The 12,911-nt window shown below is 45.6% G+C and overlaps 1 protein-coding gene across 1 annotated transcript in view; it reads right to left on the bottom strand.

Annotated features, from left to right (window-relative positions):
• The window catches only part of Stk35 (serine/threonine kinase 35), a 44,597-nt gene extending 33,580 nt beyond the window's left edge, over positions 1-11,017 (bottom strand). The window contains exons 1-2 of the mRNA XM_004661457.2: positions 10,685-11,017; positions 9,534-10,128 (exon numbers count right to left, since the gene is read on the bottom strand). Coding sequence (XP_004661514.2) covers positions 9,534-10,128; positions 10,685-10,957 — 868 coding nt within the window. The 5' untranslated portion in view covers positions 10,958-11,017. The remainder of the gene's footprint in view (positions 1-9,533; positions 10,129-10,684) is intronic.
• Between the last annotated feature and the right edge of the window lie 1,894 nt (positions 11,018-12,911).

Here is a 12,911-nt window from a genome sequence, read left to right as displayed (position 1 = left end):
GTATGTCTAAAGTACTGCTGCAACTGCTGCCAGACCAGAGGTAGTGTCCTCCAGAAGCCAAGTAGGAACCCACAGGCCTACAAGTGTAAGGATGGGTTGTAGTGCCAACCAGGCCTGGCATCAACATCTTTCCTCTACACCCATCCATTAAATAGCTATGACCTACCAGTCTAAGCACTGGTTTCACTTTCCATAAACTAAAAAACACCTCCATCATCAGGCTGGCGTAGGTTTAATAATGACAGCTAAAGTACATTAAATGGTATCTGGTCACCAAAGCAGGTAACTACTGTGTTAACTGTGTTAAGGTTTCTGGGCACCACTGGCAGCTATCCAATATGACCACTATCATAAGACAATACAGAAATTGGAAGAACATCTGGATGTAAATCTTGTGCTCCATCCTTCACTAGTCATACTGGACAGTCTACTTGACCTTAATGGATTGTGACTGTACTCATCTGAAACATCAAGTTACAAAATCACCTACTCAGCACAGGATTCAATGAGAAAATGAATAGGGAAGTATTATAAAAGACTAGCTATCACTACTTGGAATGTTACCAAGTACCTTATTAAAACATGAATTCTGCTAGGCATGGTGGTTTATACCTGCAATCCCAGCACCAGGGAGGCTGAGACAAGAGAATTGCTGAGTTCAAGACCAGTCTGGGCTACACAGTAAGAACCAGTCAATGAAAAAAGTGGGCCAGGCATGGTGGTGCATGCCTTTAACCCAGAACTTGGAAGGCCTCAGAGGTAAAAGTATTGCTGTGAGTTCAAGGCCAGCCTCAGACTACATAGTGAATTCCAGGTCAGCCTAGGATAGAACAAGACCCTAACCTCAAAATACAACCCCCCCCCCCAAAGACAAACAACAAAAAACCTGGTGGGGGAGTGGAGACTGAAAAGATGGCTTAGTGGTTAAGGCACTTGCTAGCAAAGCCAAAGGACCCAGGTTCGATTGCCCAGTACTCACAAAAAGCCAGATGTACAAGGTGGCACATGCATCTGGAGTTCATTTGCAATGGCTAGAGGCCCTGGTATGCTCTCTCTCCCTCTTTCACTCTCTCTCAAATAAATAAATTTTTTAATATGGAAGAAAAAAAATAAAAATAAAAATAAACATGGAGGCTAACCAGCCAGGCAGCATTGGAACAAGCCATGGCAGTCTGGTTTCAAATGCCTATCTATGTGCAAGAAGTCTTGCCACACAGCCAGGCCCCTCTTGCCAAGGTCATTTCTGACTTTATACCCATTTATTCCTGCCTCTGAAGTCAACAATATTGGAGGCAGTATGTCTAGAGCATCTTTGGGCTGCCGTGAAGTCACATCCGTTCACCATAACCATCTTCTTCATTAGACTGGGCATATAATCAAGTTTTGGCTTTCCTACCACGAGGACAGGGAATAGGCCAAGATAAGAATCATGATGTGGGGAGGTTTAAAAAAATGTGGGGGGAGTGAAATAGTGAAGCTGAGCACAGAGACCAAATCTGGTGCCTGACTCTCTAGTTAGCCTCATCTGTCCCTAGTCTTCCACAACAATCAGGTAAAATATGCTGAATTTCATTACTTTTACTTTGGTCATTGGCAAGAGGGCAGCTACTCCTTCAACCTGTCCACTGCATGCAGAATATGTGCATTATAGGTAATTAGGTAAGGATTTAGAATTTGAGTCCCTCAGGAGAATTCCTAGTCCCAAAGATGGCCATATAAAGAACAAATTCAATTAGAACTGCTGTTCTACTAGGAAGCTAATTTCTCCCTGATAATTTACAGTATAAAAAGTCTTCCAATGCATCTCAAATTAACCAATCAATAAGTCAGAGTTGTTTGTACTTCCTAGGGCAAAATCCCCTATCTAAAATCTCCACGGCATACAGAAGCACACAGTAGCAAAAAAGAAGTCTACACAACTGTCCAAAACACTCAAGGGCAGATGGGGGGGGGGTGGGAAGGGAGCTGGGAAGATGGCTCAATGGATCAAGCACTTGCCATACACATGAGTTCAGATTCCCAGAACCCACATAAAAGCCAGAAGCTATGATAGTTTTCTGTATCCCAGCATGCCTATAATGAGATGGGAGACAGAGCAGAACCCAGAAGCTCATGGGTCAACTAGCCTGGTGAACAAAAGAGACATGCCTCAAATGAGGTGGAAGGCAAAGACCAATACCCAGATGTTGCCTCTGATCTGTGCACTTGCACTCACACACATGAACACACAGGTGCCACATCCTTGGCAGCTGATACATGAACAGCTCACACAGAAGGCTGAGATACATGGATAGCACACACAGAAAGCAGTGCCACAAGCACTAACTAATGTGCTATTCAACAAATAGTAGCCATTAGCTTACTAAGTACATTATGATTCTACCATTTTTACAACCAAGGAAAACAGAAGTATGAATTTAAGCCATCTATCCAGGATATGCTTCATAGTAGTTAAGACGCTCAAGTTAGAATGCCTGAGCTTGAAACCTGGCTTGGTTACTTGCTTAGTTATTTTAAACACAGCAATTTCATTAATCTCAGGGCCTCAGTTGTCTCACCTGTCAAATATTATCATAGTATTCACTTCAAAAACTGGTTTTGAGGAGCTGGGGGGATGGCTCAATGGGTCAAGCATGACAACCAGAGTTCAGACCCCCGGCACCCATGTAAAGGGTGGGCATAGTGTAATCCCAGCACTGGGATGGGGAGGTAGAGACAGGGGACCCCAGGGCAAGCTAGGTAGCTAAACTAGCTGAACTAGGAGCTCTGGGTTCAAGTGAGAAATAAAATAAAAGTAGAAATAAAAGATAGATAGAGAGGGCTGGAGAGATGACTCAGAGGTTAAAAGCGCTTCAAAGTCTGATGGCCCAGGGTTCAATTCTCCAGCACCTACATAAAGCTAGATACAAAAAGTGGCACATGCATCTGGAGGCAGAAGGCCCTGAGTGTGCCCATTCTCTACCTCAAATAAATGACTAAATATTTAAAAGGGAAGGTAGAAAACAATAAAGGCAGGCATTCACTGCCAACTTCTGACCATCCCCCCAACACACACACACAGTGTTTTTTTGTCACAAAATCTCATTTTGTAGACTAGGCTGGCTTGAAACTTACTCTATCCCCCTGTCTAGTCTTGAATTTGAGGCACTCTTCCTGCCTCACCCTCCAAAAGCTTGTATTACATGTGGCTTAGCAACAAGCTTCAGTTCTTTTTAATGGAGTGAAATTGGGACTAAAACTTCTGGATCCCAAATCCAGTGTTCTACTGTAGCCCATTAATTCAGACAGTCCTTAATGTTTCTTCTAACTATGTCAAAGTTGCCAAAGACCATGCAGCTTTGTGCACCTGAGAGCTCTCTAAACTCCCTAGCCACAGTGGAGAATTCAGACTTGCTTTCTAGAAGCCTGGGCAAGGGGCCGTGCTTCTGCTCATTTCCCATGTTTCCTTAGGTATTCAGTAACTCACAATCATTGCTAGACCTTGGGTCCCTTGAAACCCTCAGTTCGAACCTGTTTACTAAGATGCCACCAGTTTTGACCTTGTGGTACCATCACTTGGGTGCACACGTCTCATGGACAAGTTAGTGAAGCCCCTTTTAATATGGCAACCTGCTTCACAGCAGCCCACTCAGCACTGGTGTGCAGGCAGTATCGTTTCCCAAAAGCCTACATTCCCACATATCTTGAGCTAACAGAGGTACTTTGAGGACAATAAACATCAAAGCAGAATCAGTATCTTATCAAACTAAGAATGTTAAGCTCCCAGCACTTTCAAATTTCTAGTTTCATGAGTTTTCAATTTTTGTCTGCTTGGGAGAGGTTTCTCCTGTTGGTCAGAAGGATCTAAATTTAGAGCAATAAATTTCTGAGTTTGAAAATGAGTCAGGCCTGCTTGTTGCCTTCCAGTTGGCAGTGATCAGCTTTGGGACCATTCAGAGCAGGGCTTTTAGCAAAGGAAAGCAAGGATTAAAGCAAATGTTGATGCCTTAATTCTGGTTTGTGTAAAAAGCACTTGAAAGTTAAAGGCACGAATATCAACCCATCAACCTAACCTGCAGGATTGTTAATATGTTTTTAAAAACGCTGGTGCTTGGGCTACAGAGATGGCTCAGCACTTAAGGCGCTTGCCTGCAAAGCCAAAGGGCCCAGGTTTGATTCCACAGAACCAATTTAAAGTCAGATATACAAAGTGGCATATGCATCTAGAGTTGATATGCAGTGGCCCTGGAGTGCCCATTCTCTCTGCACCCCCCCTCAAATAAATAAAATATAAACGTACTTGCCCAGCATGCATAACACCCTAGATTGATGTTGAGCACCTGGTGCGAGGCAAATGTGATAACCACTACACTACGGACACTGGCCAATGTTGAGCACTTGGAAGGAGAGGGCAAGAATAGAGAATTTCGATGTCATCCTCTGCTACATAGCACGTTTGAGTCTTAAAAAACAAACGGCCAGGTGTGGTGGATCACACCTTTAGTCCCAGAAGGCTGAGGTAGAAGGATTGTAATGAGTTCAAGGCCAGCCTGAGACTGCACAGTGAATTCCAGGTCAGCCTGGGCTACAGCGAGACCCTATCTCATCAACCCCCCTCACCAAAGAGGACACCACATGAGACATCTAAGTCCAGTTCTGATAGTATACTGTAGTACTTGTCTAGTCTGTGCTCACAAAGGAAAGACAAGATGTACAGAAGTGAAATATAACAAAGAACATGGTTTCTGGGCTGGGAAGGTGGCTCAGCAGTTAAGGTGCCTGCCAGCAAAGTCTAAGGACTTGGGTTGATTCCCCAGTACCACTTAAAACCAGATGCACAATGTGGTGCATGCATCTGGTATTTGTCTATAGTGGCTAGGATCCCGGTGTGCTATCTCTCTCTCCTCTGTCTCTGTGCTTATGAATAAATATTTTTTAAAAGAACACTGTTCATTTTTGATAATAAATTATTTACAAAACAAGCTATTGCTTGAGACTATAGAAATAATTTCTGAATATTTACTGAGATGTTGAGATGAAAGGGAGAAAATATTCTACTGGCCCAATAATAAGAATAAATCTTCAGCAAGGCATGATGGCACATGTCTTTAATCCCAGCACATAGGAGGATCACCATGAGTTCAAGGCCAAAATGGCAAGCCAAAAGTACTAACTGGTGCAATGATGGCATGTCTATTTGGGAAAACCAACTGCTTTCTGATTGGATTTGAGATCCAATCCATGGGAGGCAATTTCTGCCTGCTACTAAAAACCTTATCAAAAGCCCTTAGGCTGGGAAGTCATAAGTCCTAAGGGGGAAACTACTACTATTGTCTGATTAAATGGACATACTATGCTCACCAAACAGAGACCCTTCTAAATACTTATGTTTAGGCCACATAGTAATGCTACTCTCACTTTTGGTTAGAGAAGCTTCTCTGTGCAGATAAAAACTGGGGAGACTCAAAACTCAACAAAGTGCTGAGATGTGAAAGTGGAGTGTTCAACACTAAGTGAAAGAATATAACAGCCAAAGGAAGGATAGGACTGCTTACAGTGCTACCTTCCAGATACAAAGTGGCTTTGAATTTACAGTGGCTGATGCAATCTACATAAGAGCTGCATGACAGGAGGAAAACAATGATGACATTAAAATCAGACTAGTTGGAAATAAGGTATTCAATGGGGGTGGGATTTGAGAGTGGAAAAGGCGGAGTATGGGAAGGGATTGTGGTCATAGTATAGTGTTTACACTTATGAAAGTTGCCAATAAAGTTAAAAAAAAAAAAAAGCCAGGAGTGGTAGCACAAACCTTTAATCCCAGCACTTGGGAGGCAGAGCTAGGATTGCCAGGAGTTTGAGGCCACCCTGAGACTAATTCCAGGTCAGCCTGGGCAAGATTATATCTTGAAAAACCAAAAGACTAGCCTGGAGCTACAGACTAAGATCCAGGTCAGCCTGATTCTTCTTTAACTTTTCTTTGCCACTGATGGCCTGAATGGCCTCTTTTCAAGCCAACCTTCTCTGCTAACCCTTGATTCTCTTAATTCTTTATAATATCCTCCACAAAGCCCTTGTTAATGAGCTAACCTGACATTTTTCCCCCACTGACTCTATCATATAAATCTTTTGTAGTCTTCAAATTTCAAATATAAGCAAAGTCGGTAAATAAGTTTTTGCTTTTCTTCTTCCCCTTCAAATACTTGAGCTGGAGAAATGGCTTCTGCCTACAAAGCCTAGAATTTGACTCCCCAGTCCCCATGTAAAACCAGATGCATAGTGGAGCATGCATCTGGAGTTCATTTGCAGCAGCTGGAGGCCCAGGCACACCCATTCTCTCTATCTGACTTCTATCCCTTGCAAATAAATAAATAAAAGCATATTTTTTTTAAAAGTTTGTGCCTAACACTTCAAGGCAGACAGTCACCTTGACCTATTTGAAAATTTCAGGAGATTGGATAAATGATGACTACAAAGAACTTTTAATTTTTATTATTTATTTATTTATGTGTGCACACACAAGGGCCCCTTGCTGCTCTAAGAGAAAGCCAGACATTTGAGCAACTTTTTGCATCCAGCTTTACATGGGTGGCTTGGGAATTGAACCTGTGCCAGTATGCTTTGCAGGCAAATTCTTTTTACTGCTGAGCCATCTTCCTAGCTTCAAGAACTTTTCTCTAGAATTTTTTCTTGCTCTGACATTACTGGACAGCAGCAGTATGCTATAAGACCCAGAGCCATAGGACTGATCAAGACAAAAGTACCTTGGAAACTGGGGTCAGAAATACTTAACCTGGAGAAATTTGGGTCTTTGTTCCCCACTTTAATGTTCAAAAACAAAACTTGATTATGTACTTGCTAGGGTGACACATGACATGTGTGACTGTCGTTTTAATAAGCAGAGACAATATACACTTTCTTCATTTCACTTCGCTATCTTCGAGCCCAGCCACTGAAGAAGCTCAAATAGTTAAGACTCCAAACTCAAGAGGACAATTTCCTAAGTATGTAGCCCAAAGGGAAATACTTCATTTTCCTACTTCTACAAAGGGAGGATGAAAATACTAGTGTTGTTGGAAACTTAATATTGCTGACCATACAGAAAATAAGATGTATTCCATGTTCAAAAAAGTTTTAGACTGGGCTGGAGAGATGGATTAGCAGTTAAGGTACTAGCCTGTGCAGCCTAACGGCCCGGGTTCGATTCCCCAGTACCCACATAAGCCATGCATCTGGAGTTCATTTGCAATGGCTATAGGCCCTGGCATGCCCATTTTCTCTTTCTCTCTCTCTCTCTTTTCCCCTCCCCTCCAACAAATAAACAAAGTATTTAAAAAAAATATTTTACTTACTCATTTATTTACTTAAGAGAAAGAAGGAGACACAGAGAGAATTGGCTAGGGCCTCTAGCCACTGCAAATGAACTCCAGATGCTTGTAATACCTTAGCGTGGCTTTACATGGGTACTGGGGAATCGAACCTAAACCCTTTGGCTTTGCAGATAAGTGCCTTAACTGTTAAGCCATTTGTCCAGCCCAAATACAGTAGTTTTAAAAAAGGTTTTAGGAAGCTTCAACAAGAACTTGATTCAGAATGCAGTCTGACCTTAATGAGGAAGTGAATTCCTTCTTATCTTAGTAGTACTGACATTCCCAACATGCACAGCAACCTTATGACATAGATACACCTATCTTAGGATAAAGCATGCTCCTCACAGATTTTAAAACTTGCTTGTGTCCTACACTGTTCAGCTGAGGACAAGCCAGGACTGAATGTGAGTAAACCCAAAGCCCACAGTCTTAATCACTTGCCAGTGTTTACTGTAGAACTCTTACAGAGGCTTTCTGTAAAGAAAGTCTGAAAGTATTTATACAGTAGGAGAGTAAGCAAGGGCTGTGAACTGAAGGTGAGGTTCAAGACTGGCACCACTGAACTGAGGTGTTTGGCAAGGCAAAAGTGTACACTCCAAGGCAGTCCTGAAATACAAAGTATAGACCATTCATTAACTATAAAGAAGTCAAAGGGCATAAAGACTTTAAAAAAAATAAGGACTGAGCTAGAATAGAGACAAAGTAAATGACTCTCCCTGGGGAAGTTTTTAAAAAACAAAAAGCAGGGCAGGAGAGATGGCTTAGCTGTTAAGCATTCAACTGCAAAGCCCAAGGACTTGGGTTCATGTAAACTAGATGCACTGGGTGGTATATGTGTCTGGAGTTCATTTGCAGTGGCTGGAGGTCCTAATGGACCCATTCTCTCTCCCCCTGCACCCCCCCTTTCTCGCTCTCAAATAAATAAATAAAAGGCATTCACCCAGGGGGGATGGTGGGCTTTTCAAAGCAGACAGATAAAATGGGAAAAGGACAGTGTAGTTTGAAAAGTGACTCAGATCACACCATCCAATCCACTGTGAAACTGACTTGAAACCTTTCAAGGAGTTCTCAAAATCCACAAAGATCTTAGGGAAACCAGCCTCTCCAATCCCAAATCCAACCCACCAGTAACAGTTCAACCATGGGTAGAGAAAGCTGCATTACCCAAGTGAAAGGACCTAAGTCATGAGTGAAGATTGGGTTCAGATCACTAAATACAAGAAGTACATGGTTTGAAACCTGGAGGTCAGAGTCCCACTTACTTACCTTTCAAGCTGATTATCCTTCTTAATCAAGTTAGTTATATTTGTTTACCACTAAGCCTTGGTTTCTCTATTTATAGAAAGAGCATATAATTTACACTTACAGTCATTAACTAAAGTTGCTTTAGTGCTCAGACCATATCTGAGGCTTGAGTATGTAATTTTTACCTTTGGATTCTCCAGCTCTAAAAAGCCTCAGACTTTTCTAGTCCACTACCCATCTCCTCTGAACAGATCCTAGGATACTTGTAGTTCTCTCTGGGCCACAAGCCCTTTTGGCCTCAAGAAGCCCCATGTTCTTTATAAACAAAACCACTTTTCAACAGTTAGAAAAGATGTTATATTTTGTTATGTGACAACTCACAGTCCACATATGTTGGTTATTAATCTGCATGTCCCAGAGGACTAAGCCAGAAAATCAACAGGCTTGCTTATCTGCCCTGGGATGAAGGGTTGGGGATCTCAAGAGGATGCTGGAGCTTGGGGGTTGAAACCAGAGGGTGTCAGAAAACTAGGAACTAGGAAAGGCACAGGAATGGGTAGATCAGGTAGGGTTTTTGTTGAAAGAAAAAGAAGAAATGATAGAGGGTTGAGAGGGCACCGTAGTTTTGCAAACAACGCTGCCCTTCTAGCTGTCCATCCACCTTTAAAAAGTACTAGGCTTTTAATAAAGCTCAGATTTACTGAGTACTTACTAACATGAATGTTAGTGCTTAAGCTATTGTTTATGAAAATGTTGGCTAACATTTGAGGCACAGACTGATCCGGCATACAAACACAGAGGGTCCCAATGCCTAGGCAAGAAGGGTGTGTCTGGGCTCAGGGCGAAGGTGACAGCAGCAAGACCAGGGCCTAGCAAGCTAGAAGACAGGACGACGAGTTCGGAGAGCGTAGGGACCAGACCCTGCGAGGGCGTTCCTACCTTTGAGCGAGGTTTCCACCAAGCGCAGGTACAACTGTGAGCTCTTGTTGCCATGACTCATGCGCTGTGCTAGACCGTTGCGCTGCAGGACGCACTCCTCAAACTGCACAATGTTTTGGTGGCGCCTCTTGAGGCTGGTCAGGGCCCAGAATTCTGCCAGCGCCAACTCCACGTTCTCCGGAGCATCGCAGCGGATCTTCTTGACCGCCACCCGGGCCCCGCTGCGCCCGGCCACGGCCTCGTAAACCACGCCGTAGCTGCCGCGCCCGATCTCGGCCAATAGGCTGTAGCGCGGCCGCGAAGCCCCGCCGCCGCCCTCCGGCCGCCGCCGGGCCAGGAAGGCCTCACCCGGGGCCTCAGCTGCCACCGCATCCATGGCCTGGGCCGCTGGCCTCAGTTCTACGCTGGGCACCCTCGGTACTGGGCTTCGCCTTTTCCGCTCCGGGCTTTGTGTACCTCTACGGGAGCCGTCCTCCTTCCCCGTTTCCATGACTGCGGGCGACAGGGGGAGCAGCAACGGTGCCGCCCGGCCCCCCCCTGCCTCATCCCTCCGTCTGGCCCCGGGACGCCGAGGAGCAGTACCTTGGATGGGGACCTGGGGGTGGAAGAATCGCTGAACAGAAGCAGGCCGCGAAGGGCAGAATAGGCGCGTACTCCGTAGGGGGAGTCCCTCCGCCGCCGCGGCCACGGCTCCTTTAAGAAGGTCGACCCCGCGGCTGATTGAACGCAGGAGGGGGAAGAAAGCGGGAGACGGAACCACTGAGCAGTGACACAGAGGGAGACCCGGAAAGAAAAGCGCAAACTTTCCGCCCTCTTGGTCGATTTATAGCCCAAGAATAAGAAAAGCAAAAAGCATGGGCATTCACCATCTACGACAACCGCCCTAGGAGAGGTTTGGGCCGTCTTAGTCTTGGCTCACGCTAGGTCCCGTCTAAACCCTCCTCCCCGCGCTCTACGCGGTTCTCCCAAGTGTAAACAGTCCTTTAAAGTAAGCCCCAGAGAAGCCCAAAAGACCGATCCTAGTCCCAAGGGCAGCGGTGGCCGAAAGTGGCTGTAAGGTCGCTCAAGTGAGAGCGCGACAAACCCAAGGCCCTGCTTCCTTTAGTGGACGGAGCAGTGGTGGGTAGCTTGGGCCTTTCCCCAGTCCTTACCTGGCCCGCGCTGTTCCACTTCCGGACAGCCCTGTTTCCCCCCGGACCGTGCGCTGGGGGAAGGTCCGTTCCGGGCCCGGCTGGCCTCCGAGGTCGAGTCGGGCGCGAGGCGGCGGTGTACGCCCGGCGTGCGGCGTTCGCTGGGGACGCTCCCCCTTCCAGATTCCTGGGGCTCTCCTCGTGCTCGCACCAGCTGAGCCCTTTACGTAACCTTTTTATGTAAGCGGCACCTCCCGCCGCAGCCCGGGTCAGCGGAGACTCCTGGTGGCCCATCCCCCGGGAGGCCCGCAGAGTGCGGCGCCGCCTAGGTACAGTCCAGACTACGGAGCAGCCGCGACCCGTCGCGCCCTGGACCAATCACCGGCGAGAACACTCAGCCAACAAAAAATACGCGCCAAAATCCTGCAGTTCGCGTCAGCCTGGGGTCGGCCCTCTCCTCCGTGAGTGAGGACTACTCGCCCGCCTGAGCACCTAAAACTAATTGGATAATTGGATTTACCAGGTCGGGAGATTCGGAGCTCAGGCCTGGTTAGAATGCTCCTAACGCTGGCTAATTAGCTCGAAGATCTTGGGCAAGTCATTGCCCTTTACACCCCCGCCAAACCCTGTGGGCCTCGCTCCCCAGGTTAATAGGTCCAAGCGAAATACTGTGTCCAATGTAACTTCTTTTGAAAGGAATGTATCTGGGGGACGGATTATTACTGCTTTTTATGTTGGTATCTTGTTTTTGTTTTTTCCGAGGTAGAGTCTCCCTCTAGCTCCCAGGCAGACCTGGGACTCCATAATCTCACGTTGAACTCACAGCAATCCTCTTTACCTCGGCCTCCGGAGTGCTGGGATTAAACGCGTGCCACCACTCCCTGTTTATGGGTAGTTTTTTAAAGGTAGGGGCTGTAGTATTCCAGGCTGGCCTGGAACTCACTGTAGTGGGGAATGACCTCGTATCCTCTTGCCTTCACCTCCCAAATGTTGGAACTACAGTCATCAACCACCTTGCCTGGTTTATGCGGTGCTGGACATTGAATCCAGGGCTTCATGCTTACTAGGCAAGAAGTCTACTAGATGAGAGAGAGAGGGAGGAAAAGAGAGAATGGGCATACTAAGACCTATAGCCACTGCAAACAACACCAGACGCATGTGCCACCATGTGTATGTGGCTTATGTGAGTTCTGGGGTCCTTAGGCTTCACAGGCAAGTATCTGAATGGCTAAGCCATCTCTCCAGCCTTTTTTTTTTTTTCCTTTTTGAGGTAGGGTTTTGCTCTAGCCCAGGCTGACCTGGAATTCACTGTGTAATCTTAGGGTGGCCTCAAACTCGACAGTCCTCCTACCTCTGCCTCCTGAGTGCTGGGATTAAAGGCATAAGGCATGCACCACCATGCCTGGCTTCATTTTTTTTTTTTTTTTGGAAGGGTCTCACTCTAGCCCAGGCTAACCTGGATTTCACTCTGTAGGCTAGGCTGGCCTCAAACTCACAGGGATCCTCCTTTGCCTCCCTAGTGCTGGAACTAATGGTGTGTGCAGCCATGCCTGCTGGCTTCATTATGTTAATCTTGATCATTGGTTAAGGTGATGGCTACCAGGTACTACACTGAAAAGTTGCATTTTTTTGTTATTGTTGTAGTTGTTTTTAAAATATTTTTATTTATTCATTTTCAAGCAGAGAGAGAATGTGTGGACCAGGATCTCTAGCCACTGCAAAGGAACTTCAGATACATGTGACACTTAGTGCATCTGACTTTATGTGTGTTCTGGGGAATTGAACCCAAGTTGTAGGCAAGTGCATTAAGTGCAGAGCCACCTCATTTCTCCAGCCCACCTTTTTTTTTTTTTTTTTTGATGGGAGAAGGAGTATTGATTTTTGAAGGTAGGGTCTCACTCTAGCCCCGGCTGACCCGGAATTCACTATGTAGTCTTAAAATGGCCTGGAACTCACAGCAATCTTTCTACCTTTGCTTCCAGAATACTGAGATTAAAGGCGTGCACCACAATGCCCTGCATTTCTTGTTTCTTTTTTGTGTGTGGGGTTAAATGCAGGTGCTACCACACCAGGCTCAAAAGTTCCATTTTTTTTTCCTCCTTTGTTACTATTAAGTATCTTCTCGAAAGCTATTGAGAGACTGAATATTATTCATTCATTCATTTGTTTTAGGGTTGTGGAGCACGCCTTTAATCCCAGCACTCAGGAGGCAGAGGTAGGAGGATCACAGTGAGTTGAGGCCACCCTG

This window comes from Jaculus jaculus, chromosome 8, assembly GCF_020740685.1.
Source record: "Jaculus jaculus isolate mJacJac1 chromosome 8, mJacJac1.mat.Y.cur, whole genome shotgun sequence".
In the NCBI taxonomy this organism is placed as follows: domain Eukaryota; kingdom Metazoa; phylum Chordata; class Mammalia; order Rodentia; family Dipodidae; genus Jaculus; species Jaculus jaculus.
The sequence above is the reverse complement of the archived record's forward strand: the minus strand, read 5'-3'. Positions and strand labels throughout refer to the sequence as shown.